This window comes from Hypanus sabinus, chromosome 11 (assembly GCF_030144855.1).
Source record: "Hypanus sabinus isolate sHypSab1 chromosome 11, sHypSab1.hap1, whole genome shotgun sequence".
Lineage (NCBI taxonomy): Eukaryota > Metazoa > Chordata > Chondrichthyes > Myliobatiformes > Dasyatidae > Hypanus > Hypanus sabinus.
In genome coordinates this window covers 20,760,586-20,783,229 of record NC_082716.1, presented here as the reverse complement: position 1 = coordinate 20,783,229, position 22,644 = coordinate 20,760,586, and the positions used below count along the sequence as shown (strand labels likewise).

At 42.0% G+C, this 22,644-nt stretch overlaps 1 protein-coding gene across 4 annotated transcripts in view; it reads left to right on the top strand.

Annotated features, from left to right (window-relative positions):
• LOC132401748 (ecotropic viral integration site 5 protein homolog) overlaps positions 1-22,644 on the top strand; it is a 269,778-nt gene that overhangs the window by 36,357 nt on the left and 210,777 nt on the right. For all 4 annotated transcript variants that reach the window (XM_059983911.1, XM_059983913.1, XM_059983912.1 and 1 more), the window contains one exon: positions 14,593-14,825. In XM_059983911.1, the coding sequence (XP_059839894.1) occupies positions 14,674-14,825 (152 nt within the window). In that variant the 5' untranslated portion in view covers positions 14,593-14,673. The remainder of the gene's footprint in view (positions 1-14,592; positions 14,826-22,644) is intronic.

The window sequence follows — 22,644 nt, the reverse complement described above, 5'->3', positions numbered from 1 at the left end:
GCAAGCTGCTTTGCACCTGTGCATTCATGCATATGACATTATACTTGACTATCAACTTAAGGAAAATATGGTCCAAGGTAGAATTTGCAGTTTTTAAGGTTGATTCAAGAATCTCATGGCAGTGGGGTAAAAACTGTTGTTGAATCTTGAGGAGTGGGTCTCCAGGCTTGTGTACCTCCTGTCCGATGGCAGCATGGCCTGGATGGTGGGGCCTTTCTGAGACATTACCTCTTATAGATGTCTTTGAGAGTGAGGAAATTTGCACCTGTGATGGAACTGGCTTCGTCCATCGCCGCCGCCACCACCACCACCCTGTAGTCGCTTCCACTCCTGTGTACGGTATTGGTGTTTTCATACCAGGCCATGATGCAATCAGAATCAGGTTTAATATCCTTGGCATATGTTATTAAATTTGTTGTTTTGTGGCAGCAGTACATTGCAATATAAAAATTTTTTAAATACTTAAAAAATTAAATTAGTGTAAAAAGAGCAAAAAAAGAAAAAAATTGAAGTAGTGTATTTGACAATGAATTGACAATGTATTGATAATGAATTCATTGTCAATTCAGAAATCTGGTGGAGGGGAAGAACCTGCTCCTAAAATTTTGAGTGTGTGTCTTCAGTCTTCTGTACCTTTTCCTTAATGGTAACAATGTAAAGAGGGCATGTCCTGGGAAATGGAGGTCCTTAATGATTGATGCTGATTTTTTAGGCATCGCCTTTTGAAGGTGTCCTCTGCTGAGGAGGCTAATGCCCATGTTGGAGCTGATTGAGTTTACAACTTTCTGCAGCCTGTCCCTCCATATTAGATGGTGATGCATCCATTTAGAGTGCTCCCTGTGGTACATCTATAGGAAATTTGATTGCCTTTGGTCTCATACCAGTCTGCTCACTCATACTGAAATATAACTGCTGTTGTGCCTTCTTTGTAATTGCATTAATATATTGGGTCTATGATAGATCTTCAGAGATATTGACACCCAAGAACTTGAAACAGCTCATTCTTTCCACTGCTGATCCATCGAGAACTGGTGAGGCCTTCCTCTTCCTGAAGTCCACAATCAATTCCTTAGTCTTACTGACGCTGGGTGCAAGGTTATTGTTGCAACACCACTCTACCAGTTGATCCACCTTGCTCCTGTACACCACCTTGTCACCATCTGAAATTCTGCCAACAATAGTTGCGTTGACAGCAAATTTATAGATTAAGTTTGAGCTGTGCCGAGCCACACATTCATGGGTATTGAGAGAGTAGAATAGTTGGCTAAGTACACATCCTTGAGGTACACCAGTATTGATTGTCAGTGAGGAGGAGGTGTTATTTCTGATCCACACAGACTGTGGTCATCTGATGAGGAGGTCAAGGATCCAGTTGCACCATGTTGGACCTTACTGATGAGTACTTGAGGGTATGATTGTGTTGAACGCTGACCTGTAATCAATAAACAGCAGTCTGACATTGATATTACTATTGTCTATGTGATCCAAGGCTGAGTGGAAATCCAGTGAGATTGCATCTGCTGTATTGTGGTATTGTGGCAACAGGCAAATTGCAGCAGGTCCAGGTCCCTGCTTAGGGAGGAGTTGATTCTAGCCATAACTAACCTTCAAAGCACTTCATTAGATGTGAGTCCAGGTGGGTAATAGTCTTGGAGGAAGCTCACCCTGCTCGTCGGCACTGTATGATTGTTGACCTTTTGAAGCGAGGGGAACCTCCTACTGCAGCAGTGAGATATTGAAGATGTCCTTGAACACTTCCACCAGCTGATTGGCACAAGTTTTCTGTGCCTTACCAGGTACACTGTCAGGGCCTGATGCCTTGTGAAGGTTCACTCTCTTGATAGCTGTTCTGGTATCAGCCTCCAAGACATGCTGCAGGCATTCCTACACCTTTAAAGCTTGCATAAAAGGCACTCTCATCTGGGATTGAAGCATCAGAGTTAAGTTTTGCCTTGTAGGAAGTAATGGCCCGCCAGAGCTGAAGTGCATCCAATCCCATCTTTAACTTCAATTGGAATTGTTTTCTATCTCTTAAAGGCCACCTAGATATCTTACATGACCTACTTGTATAGTTCTGGATCATTGGTTTTGCATGCCACAATTATCTGCTGGTTCATCTGTGGCTTTAGGTTTGGGTGTACCCTGGTCAAAATGCTTTTCACCAGCCTATAGAGCTTAGTTTTCAAAGACCTGCTGAATCTTCTCAGAATTTAAAAAGTAGAGATGCTGGCATGTTTTCTTCATGGTTGCTTCTATGCGCTGATCCTGGATAGATCCACCAAGATGTTGGCACCCAGGAGCTTGAAGTTGATCACCCTTTCCAGTACAGACCCTTCAATGATGCATCTGCACCTGATTTCCCCTTCCTAAAGCAACACACACACACAAAATGCTGGAGGAACTCAGCAGGCCAGGCAGCATCTATGGAAAAGAGTAAAACCTTCATCAGGACAGATGTTCTTCCTAAATCCCACAACTAGTTTGTTGGTTTTGCACCAAGTTATGGTAAGTTGGTGCCTTAATGTATATTTTCAATATTTATATGTCAAAATCAGCTTTATTACCAACGATGTAAAGTGAAGGTTGTTTTGCTACAGCATTACAGTGCAAGATGTAAAAATTCCTTTGCGTTATGAAGTAAATTGTGCAAATTGATTTAATTTTCTCTGTACAGATGCTGCAATCCTTTCGTATTACCCTAGTTTTCTGTTTTAGATTTACAGCATTGCAGCTAAGTGCTGGTTTTTGCACTTAGAGTGCATATTAATGGCGTATTTGATGTCATTATGGGCGGTAGTTGGCAGCGGTGCTGTTATCCCAAACCATCACCACCTCCTCAGGACCCTCAAGCTCCTGACAGTACCCACATGCCCCTTTCCCCCATCCAGCTTGCGCCATTTCTAGTCGGGCCCTGCACCACTTGGGCCCCAACTCCCTCCATCATCACCCAATTGTACCTTGAGACAGTGCTTTGCATTTTGCTGAATATACTTCGAGCCGAGGCCCAGGCCCTGCTGCTCCATCCCCAGGTGTCCCCGCCACAACACCCAGCCAGGAGCATGGCACAGTGAAACGCCATAGGTCCAGCTGATCCAGCTGGTAGCACCTGATAGGGTCCCTTGGTTGGGGTTACGAGCGATGGCCAACTGCGGACCCAGCAAGAGACTGGTGGGGAGGTTGGAAAAGCTGCGACCTTGGAAGACAATAGTTGCTTTGCAAGCAGATGATCTACCAAGAAGAGAGGTGGTGATCTCTTTAAACTCACCCGGCAGAAGGCAAAGACAAACCACTGCTGTAACCTGCCAAGTACATGATTTCCCAATATGTCAGTCTCAATAGAGGATCAAAACAGTGACATTAACCGAGCCATAAATAACAGTGGTGGAGTCGTGTCCAGCAGTGGTAGCAATGAGGCTACCAGGGTCGTCATCGAGCGAAAACCTCATGTCAGGAAAGCTACGTGGAATATTAGATCTCCTCTTATACGAGGTAAACTAGAAAATATGGTTATGGAAATGAAAAGACTGAAGATAAATATAATCGGACTATGTGAAATGAGATGGACAGAGAGGGGATGGCTCAAAAGGGATGATGGATACCAACTGATCTATTCAGGAGGAAGTGAACATAAGCACGGAGTTGGAATCTTGGTAGACAAGGAAACAGCAAGAACTATCAAAGGCAGTGTATCCATTAATGAAAGAGTGGTGATGATTAAAACCTCAGCTAAACCATTTGACATTAACGTCATACAGGCCTATATGCCAACCACAAACTATGATGAGGACAAAGTCGATATGGTCTATGGAGAAGTTGAAAAGCTAATGAAAAAGACTAAATGAGCTATTAATCGAGACGTAAGGCAAGGCTGTGTTGGCTCACCGGATTTGTTTAACCTCTACAGAGAATGAATTTTTTGGGAATGCGACCATCAGGAGACAGGTATTTCAATCGGAAGGTAGGTAACATCAGGTATGTGGGCAACACCATGTTGTTAGCTGACAGCAAATGCAACCTGCAAATTATGCTGAATAAAGTGAATGAGAAAAGCCTTGACTATGGACTTAAAATCAACCCTAAAATTGATGGCGGTAAGCAAAACAAACACTGAATACTCATTCATGATGGAATTGTTACAAGTGAATGGACAAGACATTGAACAGGTGTGAAAGTTTGAATATTTTGGCAGTTGTCTGCCAGATGACGAGAGATGTGAAGTTGAGATCAGAAGGAGAATAGATATGGCTAAGACCCAGTTCATGAAGCTAAAAGATCTACTATGCAATCGGAAGGTAGACATCCAAAGTAGAATCTGCTTCCTCGAGTGTTACTTATGGTCAGTGCTGAAGTACAGATCAGAAACATGGACCCTGAAGAAGGATAACATAAAACGAGCTAATGCTTTTGAAATGTGGTGCTATCAACGCATGTTGAAGATCAGCTGGGTAGAGAAATTTTCAAATGAAAGGATTTTGTCCAAAGTTGATAGACCATGGACATTGCAGGAGAAGATCATGAAGTTAAAATTTGCTTATTGTGGACACGTTACGCGGAGAGGTAACATCTTGTTGGACTTGCTATACGGAAAGGTGGAGGGAAAGAAAGGAAGACAAAGAATGACATGGCTGGATAACATCAAGGATTGGACCAAGCTGGACAAGACTAAGGATGTTGTGGACAAGTGTCGGGACAGCGGCATGGAGGGAAATCGTTCGCCAACTGGAAATTCCAGATATGACCTAATGATGACGACGTTATGGGTGCCTTTGTTTGACGAACTTTGCATTAAGGACACAGCCAGTCTGCATGTTTCTGTTTCACCATTGTTCATCCAATTTTCTACGTTAGCATAATCTGTTTGGCATAATGGCTTGATAAGTGATCAGGTTTCAACTATGTCTGAATTTAGATTTTAAGTATTTGCACTGCAAGATAGTAAAATGTTATCAAGCATAATCCATTCACTTTACTACTTAAAGTATTATTTAAACCATTATGTGATCAGAACTAGTTTAAAGTTAACAAGATTATTTTGAATGCTATTTAGAATGTAAGGGCTGATGTCTATTAAGCTAGTTATGTTTCTTTTAATCTAAAGCTTCAATGGAATGGGTTTAATATTAAAGCCTTAACAGCTGTAAAGGAGCCCATCAGGCCCATCATATTTATGTAAGATCTATATAAAATAACTGACTATTCTTATTATTTCATTGCTTCTGTTTGGATAATATATCAAGTTCCTTTTCAAAAGTTATGTTTGCACATGCTACACTGGCCTTTCAGAAAGTGCATTGCAGATCACAGTTTGCCTGGAGTTTCAAACTTCTGGGAATGCACATCACACACAACCTCTCATGGTTCCAGGACCCATCCTGCACAGTCAAGAAAGCTCACCAACATCTCTACTCTCTGAGGAGGCTGAAGAGAGCTGGACTTTGCACATCCATGCTGATGCCATTCTACAGATGTATAGTGGAGAGGATGCATCACTGTCTGGTACAGAAACTGCGCTATGGCGGATAGAAAGGCTCTACAATGGGTAGCCAAAACTGCCCAATACATAACCAGCCCCCGCCTACCCACCATCAATGACATATGTATACACAGAAAGGTGCCAGGAAAAGGCCAGTAGCTCCATGAAGGACCCCAGCCACTCTGTTCCATTCCCACCAGGCAAGAGACCATGTAGCATCCACATCATGATCAACAGTCTCAAAAACAGTTGCTTTCTCCAAGCAGTAAGGCTGGTCAACACCTCCACCTCTAACTCATCAGTACTCATAGAACAGAGATTGAGGAATTTCTTTAGCCAGAAGGTGGCGAATCTGTGGAATTCATTGCCATTCATATATCTAAGGCAGAGGTTGATAGATTCTTGATTGGTCAGGGCATGAAAAGTTGCGAAGAAAAGGCAGGAGATTGGGAGTGAAAGAGAAAACGGATAAGCCATGATGAAGTGGCAGAGCAGAGCTGTTGGGCCAAATGGTCTAATTCTGTGTTCTTTGTTTTTTATGCTGCATCAGAACTGAAGTAACAATTATTTTGTTCTCCTTTACACTTGTGTACAAAAAATGACATTAAACTTGAATATTGAAGCTGTAATTTCTGAACATGTGAATTCTGAATTTCAAAAAATTATACATGCAGAAATTTGAAATAATAGGGTTGTAAATATTCAGCAGGTCAATAAGCCAGACAGACAGACATACTTTATTGATCCCAAGGGAAATTGGGTTTTGTTACAGCCACACCAACCAAGAATAGTGAAGAAATATAGCAATATAAAACCATAAATAATTAAATAATAATGTTGATCATGCCAAGTGGAAAAAATAAGTCCAGGACCAGCCTATTGGCTCAGGGTGTCTGACACTCCGAAGGAAGAGTTGTAAAGTTTGATGGCCACAGGTAGGAATGACTTCCTATGACGCTCAGTGTTGCATCTCGGTGGAATGAGTCTCTGGCTGAATGTACTCCTGTGCCTAACCAGTACCTTATGGAGTGGATGGGAGTCGTTGTCCAAGATGGCATGCAACTTGGACAGCATCCTCTTTTCAGACACCACCGTCACCACCGTCAGAGCCCAGTTCCACCCCCACAACATCACTGGCCTTACGAATGAGTTTGTTGATTCTGTTGGTGTCTGCTACCCTCAGCCTGCTGCCCCAGCACACAACAGCAAACATGATAGCACTGGCCACCACAGACTCGTAGAACATCCTCAGCATCGTCCGGCAGATGTTAAAAGACCTCAGTCTCCTCAGGAAATAGAGACGGCTCTGACCCTTCTTGTAGACAGCCTCAGTGTTCTTTGACCAGTCTAGTTTATTGTCCATTCGTATCCCCAGGTATCTGTAATCCTCCACCATGTCCACACTGACCCTTTGGATGGAAACAGGGGTCACCGGTGCCTTAGCCCTCCTCAGGTCCACCACCAGCTCCTTAGTCTTTTTCACATTAAGCTGCAGATGATTCTGCTCGCACCATGTGACAATGTTTCCCACTGTAGCCCTGTACTAAGCCTCACCTCCCTTGCTGATGCATCCAATTATGGCAGAGTCATCAGAAAACTTCTGAAGATGGCAAGACTCTGTGTTGTAGTTGAAGTCCGAGGTGTAGATGGTGAAGAGAAAAGGAGACAGGACAGTCCCCTGTGGAGCCTCAGTGCTGCTGACCACTCTGTCTGACACACAGTGTTGCAAGCACACGTACTGTGGTCAGCCAGTCAGATAATCAACAATCCATGACACCAGGGAAGCATCCACCTGCAACTGAGAGGCAAGACATTGGTGTGATACATCATCTTACAATGACTGAAAATCTGTTTCCTCAAATTCCTAACTTCCTACCAGTGGAAAAAATTTCCACATATTCGATCAGAACCCTTTATTTGCAGATACTGAATCTGCACTTCCCATGGATAAATTATTGAATCCAGATTAGATACAGAAAGAAGAGATTCTGCAGTTGCTGGAAATTCTGCATAACACACAAAGCGCTGGAGGAACTGAACAGGCTGGGCATCATCCATGGGGAGCCTCAGCCTGAAACGTGGACTGTTTATTCCTCTCCATAAATGCTGCTGAGTTCCTCCAGTGTGTACAGGTCAAGATACATCCCTTTTTTCTGAGGGAAGTGAGGGTAGAAATTGCCAAGCTATTAACCATAGCATTTTGTGGAGCTGGGTTCACTCCTGACATCTTTCTGGTGTTTTCTCTGACTTTGCACACTTTCCCAGTAGCAGCACTGATTCCTGCCAAAATCCTGGTTTCATCCCTCATCCCAAAGGTACGCAGGTTGGTAATTAATTTGTCTCTATATTGTTCCTAGAGTATAGGTGAATAATAGAATTGGGAGGAGGCTGGGCTGGTTTACGTGAATGACACGAAAATGGAGTTTGACTAGGGTAGTTGTAAGTGGATACTCGATCGGGGGTTCTATTTCTGTGCTGTATGTATCTGATTAATCTGTAAATATGGGGATGGTCATTGAGGACTGGAGATCCACAAATGTTACATCCTTGTTTAAAAGAGGATGCAAAGAGAAACCTCTCAAATACACATCCATCTGACCTTTGTGGTGGGGAAATTTTTAGAAAAGATTATCAGGGTGAGAATTAGTAGTTAATTGAACAAGTGTGAATTGATTATTGAAAGACATTGTGGATGTGTTATGGTAAATCATGCTAACAGGCCTGATATAATTTTAATGAATCCACAGATGGGTTGATAAAGGGATATTGATTTAGTATACATGGGCTTCATAAAGCATTTGATACTGTGCTGTGTAACAAGCTTTAATATCGATGTTGAAGCCTGTGGAATAGGAGGAGACAGGTAATTAGCTAATGAATAGAAATTAGAGTGTATTTGTAAATAACTGTTATTCAGTCTGGTGTGTACAGTGATGATTCACAGAGTTGGTAATAGAAACAGTTATTAAGTGATTTGGACAAGAATGTACAGACTAAGTTATAAAGCTATCGTCATTACAGAACTTGCAAGTCTGGTGCACTGTGTACAGAAAAGGAAAAACATTTCAAAAACATATCAGTGTGCTTGTCAAGGGAACTAGGCAGGGGTGTGACAGGGGGAGGAATGCATGCACGTCAGTGGAAGGGGAGCGTGAAATTGCTGATGCACAAATAGCAGTGTGGGCAGGATCCTGAAATATATAAACTGAGATGCAATCTATTAAAATAAAGTCACAGTGAACATTAGTTTGGCTGCAGAACAGAATATTGTGTTCCATTCTGGGATATCACACTTGAGGACAAGGTCTTGGTAAGGATGTTTGAGAAATTACAGGAATGGGGACTTTAGTTAAGTTTTAGAATGGATAATTTGGGATTATTCTTAAAACACAGGAAATCATGAAGTGTTTAAGAAGTGGATTTACAGAAAAGCACTTGACATTGATGTGTCGAAGACTAGAAGGCAGAGAATGAAATTGATTGCCAAAAGTACAAAAAGCAACTGGAGAAAGTCTATTTTATTCTGTGAATGTTTAAATTTTGAGGGAATTGTGGGAGACATCCTGATGTTTATAACTGAACTGGGTCAGTAGTAAAAGGAGATGAAATACAGGGCTGGTGGGAAGAGTGGGAGGGAGAGTGACTGAGAATAGCTGGATAGTTCTTTCTTTAAACTGGCGTAGACTCTGCTTTAATCTTTGTGTTTCTATGTTTGAACTTCTTGAACTTTTTTACCTCTGCATCTCCTTATACCACTGTGCTACATCAATATCATTTACCCCTTATCTCCCATCAGATTCCTTTTTCAGCCCTTTACCTCAGATTTCTCACTTCTCAGCTTCTTTCTTCATTCCCCCCCCCCACTCCCCCACACACACTTTCTCCCACCCTCCCCAACCTCTAACTTGGCTTCACCTATCACCTGCCAGCTTGTAAACCTTTCTCAGCTTCTCCCTCCTTATTCTGGCTTCTTTCCCCTTTCTCATCTTCTTGAAGGGTCTTGGCCTAAAAAGTTGGACCATTTATTTCTCTGCAGAGATGCTGCCTGACTTGCTGAGTTTCTCTAGCATTTTGTGTGTGTGTGTGTTGCTTATTTCATAAAAAATTGTTTGAAGATGGGCTTAAGGTTTTGAGTCTTTTTTAAACAGATGTACAGCTCTTGTCAAATTTCTTGCAAGACTGACTGGCAGCTAACTTGGAACAATTGGTTTATGATTCAACATAATCATGGGCAGTCGTATGAGACCACTGATGACTTGCTTCCACTTTGGTTTGTAAGTTCCTTGGAGACTGATGAGGGAGTCACACATTATTCCTTGAAGGGATAGGAATTGATTCTTGCATCAGATGACAACATGCCTCCATCTGCTCACAATTAAAAGCATAAAATGTTGGAAGGTGAGGTAGCGTCAATTGAAGGAGAAGCAGAGTTAAATGGAAGTAATCAAAGGCCTTGATTACTAAGGTTAAACCAATTTTCCTGTCTACAGGTGTGACCTGACATATTGAGTGTTTCCAGCCTTTGCTGCTTTTGTAAAGTTTCAAGAGTCTGACATTTTTAATCTTACAGTTTGCACATTTTCATGAGGTGACTTAAACTACACGCGAAAAAAACAGATTACAAGTTTAACTATGCAGATTTGGCTGGACCTTTGGAAGTGTTTAGACTAGCTATGTGAACAAACATGCCATCACTTGTTTGTTAGTTGTGCCGTGCTATGTCTGTCTGCTTTTATAGTAAATACTTCAGGATGATTTTGGTAGCTGTGTGTGTATGACATTCACTGTTTCATAGTGTGTGTTCTCCGTTGAGTTCAATGCTGATTGGCAACTCCTGTTGCTAAACTCTGTCGGTCTCAGCCGTTCCTTTAGATTCATCAGCTGTGTGGAGAGGCTGAGCCTGCTACATGGGCAACAGTTTGTTCTTCATATCGTACTGCCCTGATTTCTTGTTTAAGGCAGTGCCAGTGAAGCTCAGCTACTACTTGCTGGTGGGAAATATAAAAAAAGAAAACAACTAAATACTTTATTAATCTAATTTTTCTGGTAAATGATCACTGCAAACAATAGCCTGTAATTTCCCTGTCAGAGTTGAGCTTTTGAACTGCTTGTATGAGCTGGCATTTTTGTGGTGTGAGCTGAAGTCTCAAAGGTGCAGGATGGTTATGGCGAAATGTGTACTGGCTGAATTGAAGTGGTGAGGTCTGGGTCAGAGAGTGGGGAATGAGCTAATGTTTGGCCGTTGCTGGAGCGGACTTGGCAATTTGGTGTGGCAGATGGAGACAAGGCAGAGCCTGGGCCTGAAAGCAAGCTAAGACCTGGGGTTTGATCAACTTAAGTACTGAGTTGAATTGGAAATATCGGGTATGGGCCAATTTGGGGCAGTGGGGCATGAGTGTATTAAAGCAGCAGCGGGGTCCAAGAACGAGGAACAGCCCGAGGTTTGGACAATTTAAGAGTCAAGCCTGATTGGAAAGGCCAAGGTGTCAGGGCTAGAGGTGAGGTTTGGGCCAGTTCAGCTTGCTATTCCATGAGGTTTAATCATCTCTGCACTGAACTGAGGCTGTGGCCTGCAGCTAGCAGGGTTCTGTGCACTCACTTCCATGAGCTTCAGCTCTGAATGTTAGTTGCTTACTTTTGTTGTTTGCATGAATTTTTTCTCTCTGCACATTGTGTGTTTGGTCTTTTGATTGGTTCTTTTGGGTTGCCTTGTTTTGTGGATGCCTGTAAGGAGACAAATCTCAAGGTTGTATAAGGTCTACATACTTCGATAATGTACTTTCAACTTTGCACATCATGTAGACAGCTGGGTTGTACATCCATTGTCGACTTTAACCAATGGAGGGCCTCAAAGTGTGTGGAATGATACTGTGGATTATTCCATCATTCTCTTGAGCAGGCCTTTAATGCCAGTGTATTCTGATTGTGGCTCATGTAGACATTCTTCAGCAGTTGCAATTCCAGTTTGCCCTCTTGCTGACATAATACCTGACTCTTGAATTGTTAATGAGGAACTCTGCCCTGCCTGTATTCTGCTGCTACGTAATGTTTATTTATCAAAAAGAAATGTAACTCTGCAGGAAACTTTACAGAACTCTGAACAGACTGATGTTGGGTGTGATAAGTAGAAGTAAAATGTAATGACATAAGAAAGGAGATCCAATAAATCTTGGTGATATCCTGGCTACCTCATGGTGGGTGTGATGGCAACTGCCACATACGTCTAGCTCCTCATTGTTCGCATTCATGATCTCTGATCTCCCAATGGGTAGCATTCTGATCTTGGTTGTATAAATGCCAATACACAAACTTGCTTTTGAAGTTTGAGTTCTGTGGTTGCTTATGAGTGGATATGGGTGTATTAGGAGAAAGTTAAGAATCAGAATCCGGTTTATTATCACTGACATAAGTTTTGAAGTTTGTAGCACAAGGGAAGAAACTGTTCCTAAAATGTTGAGTGTGTGGCTTCAGGTCCTGTATACGTCTGTCCTTTATTTGCTTTGTATTCTGGGTTGCACGTTTATTATGTTTATTTATGGTAACTAGTCACATTAGTGAGGGCATGGTAAAAGTAAAAGGAATAATTTAAGTATTCTTATTTTGTGGCAATTTGTAGCTTGGCACTGGTGGTGGTCATATCTTTGCTGACTACTTAATATCGCTTCAAGATTGTGTGTTTGCTAATTGCTAATAAAGGATCAAATAAGGAATTTAGCATTATGGAACAATCATTTCATTGGAGTTGAGGGTACATCATGGTACATAACAGCCTCATGGCAGTCACAGGCTGGTGGCATTTGTTTTGTTTTGATTTTGGATTAGTTTCTGCTGCTACAACCTCTGTGATGGTAGTAATAAGAAAAGGGTGTGTCATTGATGATAAACGTCCTTTATGAAAGATGCCACAGCCTTGAGGATTGCTTGAAGGTGGCGAGGCTTGTACTTTGCTTGAGCTTGTACTTTGATGGAGCTGTCTGAGTTTACAATTCTTTGAAGCCTCTTATGATCTGTGCATTGGCATCTCCATATCAGACAGTCATGCAACCAGTCAGAGTACTCTCTATGATAGATGCTTGGAAATGTCCTAGAGTCTTTGGTGATGTACTGAATCTCCACCAAGTCCGAATGAAGTACAGCTGCCGGCGTTGTGATTACATTAATATGTCAGGCCCAGGATAGATCCTCTGAGATGCTGATACCCAGGAACTGGAGGCTGCTCACCATGAGGATACTTCTGTGCATTCTTCCAGCTTTTCCTTTCTGAAGTCCATAATCAACTCCTTAATCTTGACAATAAGTGCGAAGTTGTTGCTGTGACACCAATCAGCCAGCAGATCTGTCTTGATCTTAGTCTCCTCCAAGTCGCCATCTGAGATTCTGCCAAGAACAGTTGCGTCATCATCAAATTTATAGATAGTGTTTAAGCTGTGGCTAGCCATGCAGTCCTGTGCAATGGACCAGTGGACTAAGCAGACATCCTTGAGGTGGGTGTTGATTGTCAGCCAGAAGGAGATGTTATCATCCGTCTGTACTGACTGGTAAGGAAGTAGAGGATCCAGCTGCCCATTTGAGATACAAAAGCACAAGTTTTAAAGCTTGTTTAGTAGTGAAGAGATGGTGGTATTTAATCAATAAACTGCAGCCTCATGTATGCTTTCTTATTGTCCAAGTACTCTCAAGATAAGTGGCGAGCCAGTGAGATTGTGTCAGCTGTAGACTCTTGTGATGGGCAGATTGAAGTCGGTCCAGCTCCTTGATCAGGCAGGAATTAATTCTAATTGTGCCTTACCTCTCAAAAGACTTCTTCACAGTAGGTGTGATTGTTACTGTGCAGTGATCGTTGAGGCAGCTCATCTGCTTTTCTTGGTCAGCAGGATGACTGATGCCCTCTTGAAACAGATGGAAACTTCTAACTATAGCAGTAAGAGGTTGAAGGGGCTGAAGATCGCCAGATACTATGGGAATTCACACAGGCGTAGTGTTATTCTCTATTTCAAAAGTTTGCATGGAAGGCATCGAGCTCCATGGCAGAAGCCTCCAGGAAGTGAAACTTTCTGCCACGTGGAGGGAGCAACACCTCGTATTCCACCTGGCCAGTCTCCAAATTGGCAACATCAAATTCTCAAACTTTGGGTCACTGCTCCTCTCCTGTCTTTATTTTCTCCCCAATTTTCTTTTTTCGCCTTGCCACCTGCGCACCTCTCAGCTCCTATTCCTTATTCGCTCCCACTACACCAGCCATTACTGTCACACTCCTCTCACTAGTTCTCCCCACCACCACCTTCCCTTTTATTTCATGCTCCACCATTCTGTCCTTTCAGATTCCATCATCTTCAGCCCTTTGTCACCTCCCAGCTACTGACATTATTCCCACTCTTTCCCCTCCTCCCATCAGCTTATATTGTCACCTGATTTCACCTATTACCTCTTGTGTGAACCTTTGTCGTGTGGCTACCTCCCCTCTTTCCAGTCCAGATGAAGGGCTAGGAGCTGAAATGTTGACTCTTTATTTCTTTCCATTGATGCTGCCTCACCTGTTGTGTTTCTCCAGAAACTCAACAAGTTGTTTGAGATTCCAACATTTCTTGTCTCCAGGTAGATTTATGTTGTTTGTACAGTGGTGTAATAAATTAGAACACATGAGAAGAAGACTTTAAAAAAACTGCAGCAAACCTTTGTAGCTAACTGACCTTCAAACGCTTTGGTATTATCATGATGGTATTGAACATTCCATGTAAATCAAGCCACTTTTTAAAATTAATTGCAGTGGCAGACAATTTTTGATTTCTATAACTTATTAAATAATTCTCAGTTCTAATTTGGAACTCAGAAAATGCTGACTTTGTTTGATCTATCCAAATCTTTTCACTTCATGGGTAACTGAGTGTCTCTTATCATTCAGGCCATCATTACATGGCACTAAGTGACATGCATTATGTTCTGGTCTTTTCAGTTGTATCCAAGTCCAGTGAGTCATTTAACCCTCCTCAAGCATAATTTAAAACCAGTACTTTTCTTCCCAGTGTGACTGAATATTTTACATTATAAAAAGGATGCTTACAATAGTTGATTGTTATATTGGTAGGTGACTAAATGTAATTATAAACTTTTCACTTCAGGTGGCGACAGACAAGGTTGCAGAGAAGTTAAGTTCTACTCTCTCATGGGTGAAGAACACAGTGTCTCACACTGTCAGTCAAATGGCTAGTCAGGTGGCAAGCCCGTCCACTTCATCGCTGCACACTACATCTTCATCAACAACGCTCTCTACACCTGCACTTTCACCAGGATCACCAGCTACACTTAGTCCTGATGACTTGGAGCTTCTTGCAAAATTAGAGGAACAAAACAGGTGAGTTTTGTATTGATCCCTGAACTTTTTTCCACTTAAATATTTTTATGTAAAAACTGATAAAAATGATGGGATTTCACTGCAGTTATTTTATGGTTGTATTCCACAGTTTTCTGTAATATATTTTTAATCAATGGCGCTTTACTCGCTGTCCACATGTGCCCATTTTGTTGAATGCTTGATGTTTGTATTTAGTGATTAGTCAAGATATCCAATTAGTTATGAGAAAATGTGATTTAATTGATTTGATATAAAAATCCTGGCTTATTCATGCTTTTGGTATGTGAATCTGTCTGCAAAAAATGGTAATGTATAAATTGTTTTCCTACCAACAAATATCGTGGTTCCCAGTATCTGATGTATTGAAATTTCATGGTTAATTAGGTACTACTCAAAGGAGTTTTTGAAAAAGCTTGTATTTCCCCTATAATTCACCATTAGCCAAAACGTATAAATAGATAAATTCTCCTGTCTGAGTAACATTACACAATTAAAGGTTAGTTTTTAAATGGCAATGATTTCAGAGGTAAGCAGGTGCTATTTAGAATTTGTAGTGTTGAAGCAGATGTATGACTCAACTGGTTTGTGGCACTGTTTATATTCCATTATCACTTATCTCATCTCAGCATATCTTTTCAATATCCTTTCAATTCCGGCATATCTTTTCAATCCCCTTTCAGTTGTGCTCTTCAAGTTTCCATTCAAAAGTTTCAATCAATTCCCGCAGTGAATAGTTCTATATGCTAACCATTCTTTGAATATCTTTTTTTCCCTTTATTTCACCATTGGGGTTTACAAGTTAATAGTCTTTCATTTATGGTTCCTACCTTGGGTTTTCCCAGAAGTGGAATTGTTTGCTTCACATGTACAAAATTTGACTAACCCTCCAGGAATTTCCCAGTTTCCTTTTCTAAAGAGTAAATCTCACCAGACTTTTTTTTAAAATCAAGAACAATGATTTCCCAAGATCAATTTGACTCTTGTAAAGATATAGTGTGCTTTCCCCTGTACTTTCATAAACAGAACTGTGTGTTATACTATTAGCACAGCCTGACTATGATCCTAAATCCACGTTCATTTTTGCCTGGCAGCAATAAATATTCAGTGCTTTATTGTTGAGCTGGATCATACTTCACTTGACCTGTATGTTATGCTTGACCTGCTCAGGATGGTTGTGATTATTCCAGCCCACTACAATGTAATTATTACTGCTTGCATGATCCTGGTCCTAGAGTTCAGCACAGAAACAGGCCTTTTAGCTTAATTCATCCATTCCAACCAAGATGTCTGTTTAAGCTTGTTCCATTTGATTACACTTGGCTGATAGCACTTCAAATCTTTCCTATCCATGTACCTGTCCAAGTGTCTTTCGAGTGTTGTTAGTGTACATGCCACATCCACTTCCTTTGGCACTTCATATATATGAACCACCTGCTGGGTGAAGAAATTACCTCTCAGGTCCCTTTTAAGTCTTCCCCTCTCACATTAAACCTATGCCCCTTTAGATTTTTATGATTTTTTTTTCCCGGGATAAAACATGTATTATTCAAAGTAAGTATGCAGTGTACATCTTCCATAGACAATCAAGGAACCGAAGAAGTATGGAATCACCTGGCCCAAAGAAAAACATCAAATGTTAAACCCCCTCTCCCCCACGTAAAAGAAAAATTGTGCAAACGTCACAAAAAAGAGCCAAAACAGAGGATATAAAAATGCAAAATCAAAAAGCATACTTCAGCTCAGTCTTCATTATCTGCAGGCTGCCCTGATTCAAAAAATTCCCCAAAAGTAGTAACAAAAAAGTGACCAGAACTGGAATACATTGTAAACCTGGGAGTCCAAATCTACAATTCGCATTGCTCAAACCTTACTACGGCACTATCCGCTGACAGCATTCAGCGAGCAAGAGAGAAAGATATCACTCAAATGCAAGCACCTTCCTTCAGGAGCAGCGAGCAAGAGGCTGGTAGACAATGCTGAACACTCGCTCACTCTCTGCACCAGCCTCAATGATTTCAGTCTTCCTTGGCACTTTAACCAGTGAGATTGGCAAGAGATGGAGTCATTTATGGGCTTGTGCCCTGTATCCTGGCTTTCTGGCCTCCATGCACATTTTAGTTGCAGCCTCATGGAACCCTCTTGGAAACAGCAAAGGACTGGATTGCCCAATTAGCCCGAAATCACGCTGCCAGAATGTAGATTATAGGCTATAACAGTAGTAGGACCATATCTGAGATTAAAAAAAAAGATAATAGACAGTAGGTGCAGGAGTAGGCCATTCGGCCCTTCTAGCCAGCACCGCCATTCACTGTGATCATGGCTGATCATACACAATCAGTACCCTGTTCCTGCCCTCTCCCCATATCCCTTGACCCCGCTATCTTTAAGAGCTCTATCTAACTCTCTCTTGAATGCATCCAGAGACTTGGCCTCCACTGCCTTCTGGGGCAGAGCATTCCACATATCCACCACTCTCTGGGTGAAAAAGTTTTTCCGCATCTCTGTTCTAAATGGCCTACCCCTTATTCTTAAACTGTGGCCTCTAGTTCTGGACTCACCCATCAGCGGGAACATGCTTCCTGCCTCCAGTGTGTCCAATCCCTTAATAATCTTATATGTTTCAATCAGATTCCCTCTCATCCTTCTAAATTCCAGTGTATACAAGCCCAGTCGCTCCAATCTTTCAACATATGACAGTCCCGCCATTCTGGGAATTAACCTTGTGAACCTACGCTGCACTCCCTCAATAGCAAGAATGTCCTTCCTCAAATTTGGAGACCAAAACTGTACACAATACTCCAGGTCTGGTCTCACCAGGGCCCTGTACAGCTGCAGAAGGACCTCTTTACTCCTATACTCAATTCCTCTTGTTATAAAAGCCAGCATGCCATTAGCTTTCTTCACTGCCTGCTGTACCTGCATAGTTGCTTTCATTGACTGATGTACAAGAACACCTAGATCTCGTTGTACTTCCCCTTTTCCTAACTTGACTCCATTTAGATAGTAATCTGCCTTCCTGTTCTTGCCACCAAAGTGGATAACCTCACCTTTATCCACATTAAACTGCATCTGCCATACACTTGCCCACTCACCCAACCTGTCCAAGTCACCCTGCATTCTCATAATATCCTCCTGACATTTCACACTGCCACCCAGCTTTGTGTCATCAGCAAATTTGCTAATGTTACTTTTAATCCCTTCATCTAAATCATTAATGTATATTGTAAACAGCTGCGGTCCCAGCTCTGAACCTTGCGGTACCCCACTGGTCACAGCCTGTCATTCTGAAAGGGACCCGTTAATCACAACTCTTTGTTTCCTGTCAGCCAGCCAATTTTCAATCCATGTCAGTACTCTGCCCCCAATACCATGTGCCCTAATTTTGCCCACTAATCTCCTATGTGGGACTTTATCAAAAGCTTTCTGGAAGTCCAGGTACACGACATCCACTGGCTCTCCCTTGTCCATTTTCATAGTTACATCCTCAAAAAAACTCCAGAAGATCAGTCAAGCATGATTTTCCCTTCATAAATCCATGCTGACTCGGGCTGATCCTTCTACTGCTATCCAAGATGTACAAGAAGTTAACAGAATTGTTTCATGTTGAGGATGTCACCTTTGGTAGTGTTTGCTGGCACAGTCTTTATTCTTGTCCTTCGTGATTTGAAGTACCTCTATCAGGTCACCCTCAGTCTCATATGCTCAAACAAATACCCAGCTGCTCTTTGTAACTCAGGCCCTTAAGAGTGCAATCTTCTTTGCATACTTTCCAGCTTAATGACATCTTTCCAACAATAGTAGTAGTCTCTCGAAGTCTGAGGAAGACAGATGTGTTGCGCAGTCAACGTCTGTGGGCACGCATAAGACTTCTGAGGCCGAAGTCCGAAGTGCAGATATGGTCGCAGATGGGGCAAGGAGCACTGCCTGTTGGGGCAGGAGCAGACACCTTCCTGTGTCTTTCTCGACTCACCTTGAGGTGCTGCATGCACCAGTTGGCTTAGAAGTTGTTTGCTGCCTTGGAGCATAGATTGTGCCACTTGGACCGATCAGCAGCAGTGTGTTCGAGATCGCAGGGCTGGAGTTTGGCCCACTTAAGGTTTGACTTGAGATTGTCCTTGTACCTCTTCCTTGGGTGACCTTGGGCATGGTTGCCCTGCTCCAGTTCTCCGTAGAACAACTGACGTGGCATTCTGGACTCATCCATGCAGATCACATGGCCGGTCCATCTGAGCTGAGCTTTCAAACCTTGGCTTCAATGCTTGTGGAATTGGCTCGGTCCAGGACTGTCAGGTTGGAGATATGGTCTTGCCAGCGGATTTGCATGATTGATCGCAGAGCGCGATTGTGGAATTGTTCAAGCTATTTGACGTGTCTGTGATACAGTGTCCAGGTTTCACAGCCATATAGAAGTGATGAGACCACAACAGCATTGTAAACTTTCAGTTTAGTGGAGAGACGAATGTCTTTGTGCTGCAGAACTTTGACCGGGAGCCTTCCAAGTGCCTGGCTTGCTTTCTGGATCCTTGATGTGATTTCTTTATCAAGGGCACCGTCGCTGGAGATGGTACTCCCCAGGTATTTGAAGTTGTCAACATTCCGTAGTTGTGTGTCATCGATGGTGAAGCATGGCTGTGGTGGGGCGCTGGTAGGTGCAGGCTGCAGGAGGACCTCTGTTTTACTGAGGCTGATTGTCAAGCCGAACAATTTAGATGCGGCGGAGAATTTGCTGACCATTGTTTGTAGGTGGTCCTGTTGGTGCGTCATGAGTGCGCAGTCATCTTCAAAGAGCGCATCTATGAACAGCTTTTGGAGGGTCTTTGTGTGTGCTGCAAGGCGACGTAGGTCAAAGAGTGACCAGTCCAGGTGGTATTTGATATAAATGCCCATAGGTCTCATACGCTTCTTCCATGACAACATGACTGGAGAGATTCTCTCAGCCGACGAACCTAGCGAGAAATTTGACATCTCCAACGGCGTTAAACAGGGCTGTGTGCTTGCACCAGTACCTTTCAACCTTTGCTTCACTCAAGTACTAGTGCATGGTGTGAAAGACCTAAACCTGGGCATTTTTCCAACAATAGGATAGCCAAAAATGTACATAATACTCTAGGTATGGACTTGCCAACGTCTAGTACAACCGCAGTGTAACGTCCCAACTTCCATACTCAATACCCTGACTACTGAACGTCAGCATATCAATGCCTCTTTTACCTCCCTGTCTACCTATGATGCCACTTGAAGAAAACTATGTACTTCTTGGTTCCTCTGGTCAGTATCACTCACCAGGGTCCTACCATTCACTGAAATTCCTAGTCTGAGGTGACTTCTCAAAATGTAGCTTATACTAGTCCACAGTGGCCCTTCAAGTCCAATTGAGCCAGAAGCCTCGCTGTTATGGGCAACCATGAGGTGGAATGGTGTGCGAGACAGTATTGTTTGTTTCTGGATAATCTGCACTTAGTGGCCTCTTGACAGTTTTCAAATATTTTTAATTAATCTCTTAACTGAATTTAAAAGTAGTTGAAATGAATCAAAATATCATAATGCATACTTAACTGATAAATTAGCTAGAAATATTAAGTATGACAAATACACTTGAAACAAAAGCCAAATCATTTACCTGTCATTTATTATTGTGAGATAACATACAATATGTTATTTTGAATTAGATTGTCACCGACTTGGACTGTGCTTCACTATTTGCTGCTTAAGGCTGCAGTAAACTCTCCTATTCACCAAATGGGATTGCACAAAATGTGATGGCCTTGGCTAGGGTAAAACTGAAGAGTCAGATGTGAAGTATCTCCAGCTCTTCATCAAAATACAAGTGATGGCCACCCAAGGGTTCTTTAATAGATATAGAGGTGGTACAAAAAGTCAGGAATGTGATGAGGTTTGGTTTGCTATCTGTCATGAGTTCTGGAGAGAACTTGTTAGTGTCAGTATTTTCAAACGGCTTTGTTGTCTTGTGTTGCTAACTTGACTTTGCTCAAATGTATTGCAGGGTCCTTGAGAACAGCACCATTGTAATTATGTCACCAGTTTAGTAAGGTAAAGGCATTAATTACAGATGCGTTGACATGAATTCACCCCTTCAATGGAGTATGTAAATTCAGAGTTCAGTAAATGTTCATGCCAGAAATTGTAAGTATACACAACAAAAGTAATGGATTGATATTAAAAGCTTAGTTTGTTCATCATTGTCCCTTAGAGATTAAAATCCTGTCCTTTTTCATTTGGGCCTTGAAACAATAGATTCATTGGAATGTCTTTGACCCTTAGTTGCCCTTTGAAATGACCACCCTTGCCATGCAACTGTTTCAAACAGATATTGACCCAACCATCAGATTTGGATACCACAATGTCAAAAATGCTCGTTCTTGGAACCACCCGACAGTCAAGCAATGGTCTGATTTCATTCACGCTGAAAGAAGCATACATTTTGGCCAAAGTCCCCATCATTGTCCCTGGATGCGTCCAATTTCAGCTGCACAACAATCTTCCAGAGAAACCGGTGAGGTGGTGTACAATTGGAAGATAGTGATCCTTGATAAAATCAGAACATACACGAGCACTTATGGCAGCCTTGACCTTCTGAACATGATTCTCTGCCTCCATACCTTGTAGGTTGATTCTCATTTCTGTTGATACCATTTTAAGGATCACAGAGTAAGCAGGGGCACAGGAATTATTCTGTTTTGGGGACTTCAATGTCCTTCACTAACTATGGTTTGGTAGATCCATTACTGGTTAAGATGCCAAAATACAGGTTGAATGACTGGGCCTGTAGTTTGCAGGAGAGAACCAACTTTTTAAAAAAAGAGAAAACTACATAACCTCATCTTCTACCATTCATCTTACAAGTACTTGATAGTATTGGTAGGAGTGACCACTGCACATTCCTGGGTGGGGGGCCATAGTCTGTCTCCAACTTGGGGCAACCCTGAATTTTGTTGTGTGGCGAGGCCACTATGCCAAAAGGGATAGTTTAAAAACAGATTCAGCTGAAACTAGTGCTCCTAGATTTTGTCAAAACTATTGTAAACATTTAATTTTGTGGGAAAAAAAATTAAAAAGCTGAAAAAAAGATTAACAAGCCATTTAGATTCAATAGCCTTGGAAAAATTTAAGGGATTGTTAGTGTAGGGATGCTCTGATGTGAAATTAGCAAACCCTTGCCTGAGTCTCCTGTGGCTGTTCATTGGCATTCATATCAGGGGCAGAGAAGATTCCCTACGTCTTCTCTAATTGGTCAAGACCAAGTGCCGGACACGTAGACTAAATATACACTTGCACACAGAACAGTAGAAGGACTGCAGAGTTTTGGTGAAGCCGGCTGCCCAGCAATTAATCACTGGAGATTTTTGCTTTCACACATGGACATATGGAAACCTCGAAATGATATTCAGTTATGAAGGGGCATTGGGGACAATGCTGACAGTTTCACTATTATCCTGCAGAATGTAGCCATTAAATTTCTGTTTGTATTGCTCAGTTTGCAGGCAGGCTGCAGCAGTGTCTGATACAGAGTGAAGGTCTGTATGTTATTGCAACATTATCAGGACATGCTCAGTACTTGAAAATGAGATATGGTTAGTGGGAGGAGACTCACTTGTTTAAAGTCCAGATGGCAGAGCTAGGCTTTATTTGTTCAGGCTAACTGGACAGTGTGCTTGTTGATTTTTATTTTGAAGTTGCTTTGGAGAATTATGAGCCTCGTAAGGTAGGGGGTATTTTCATTGACAAGTGTTTCGTTTTGTGTAGTAGCTGACCATTATTCACGGCTTGCCAAAACATATTGTTCAGTGAAGTTGATTAT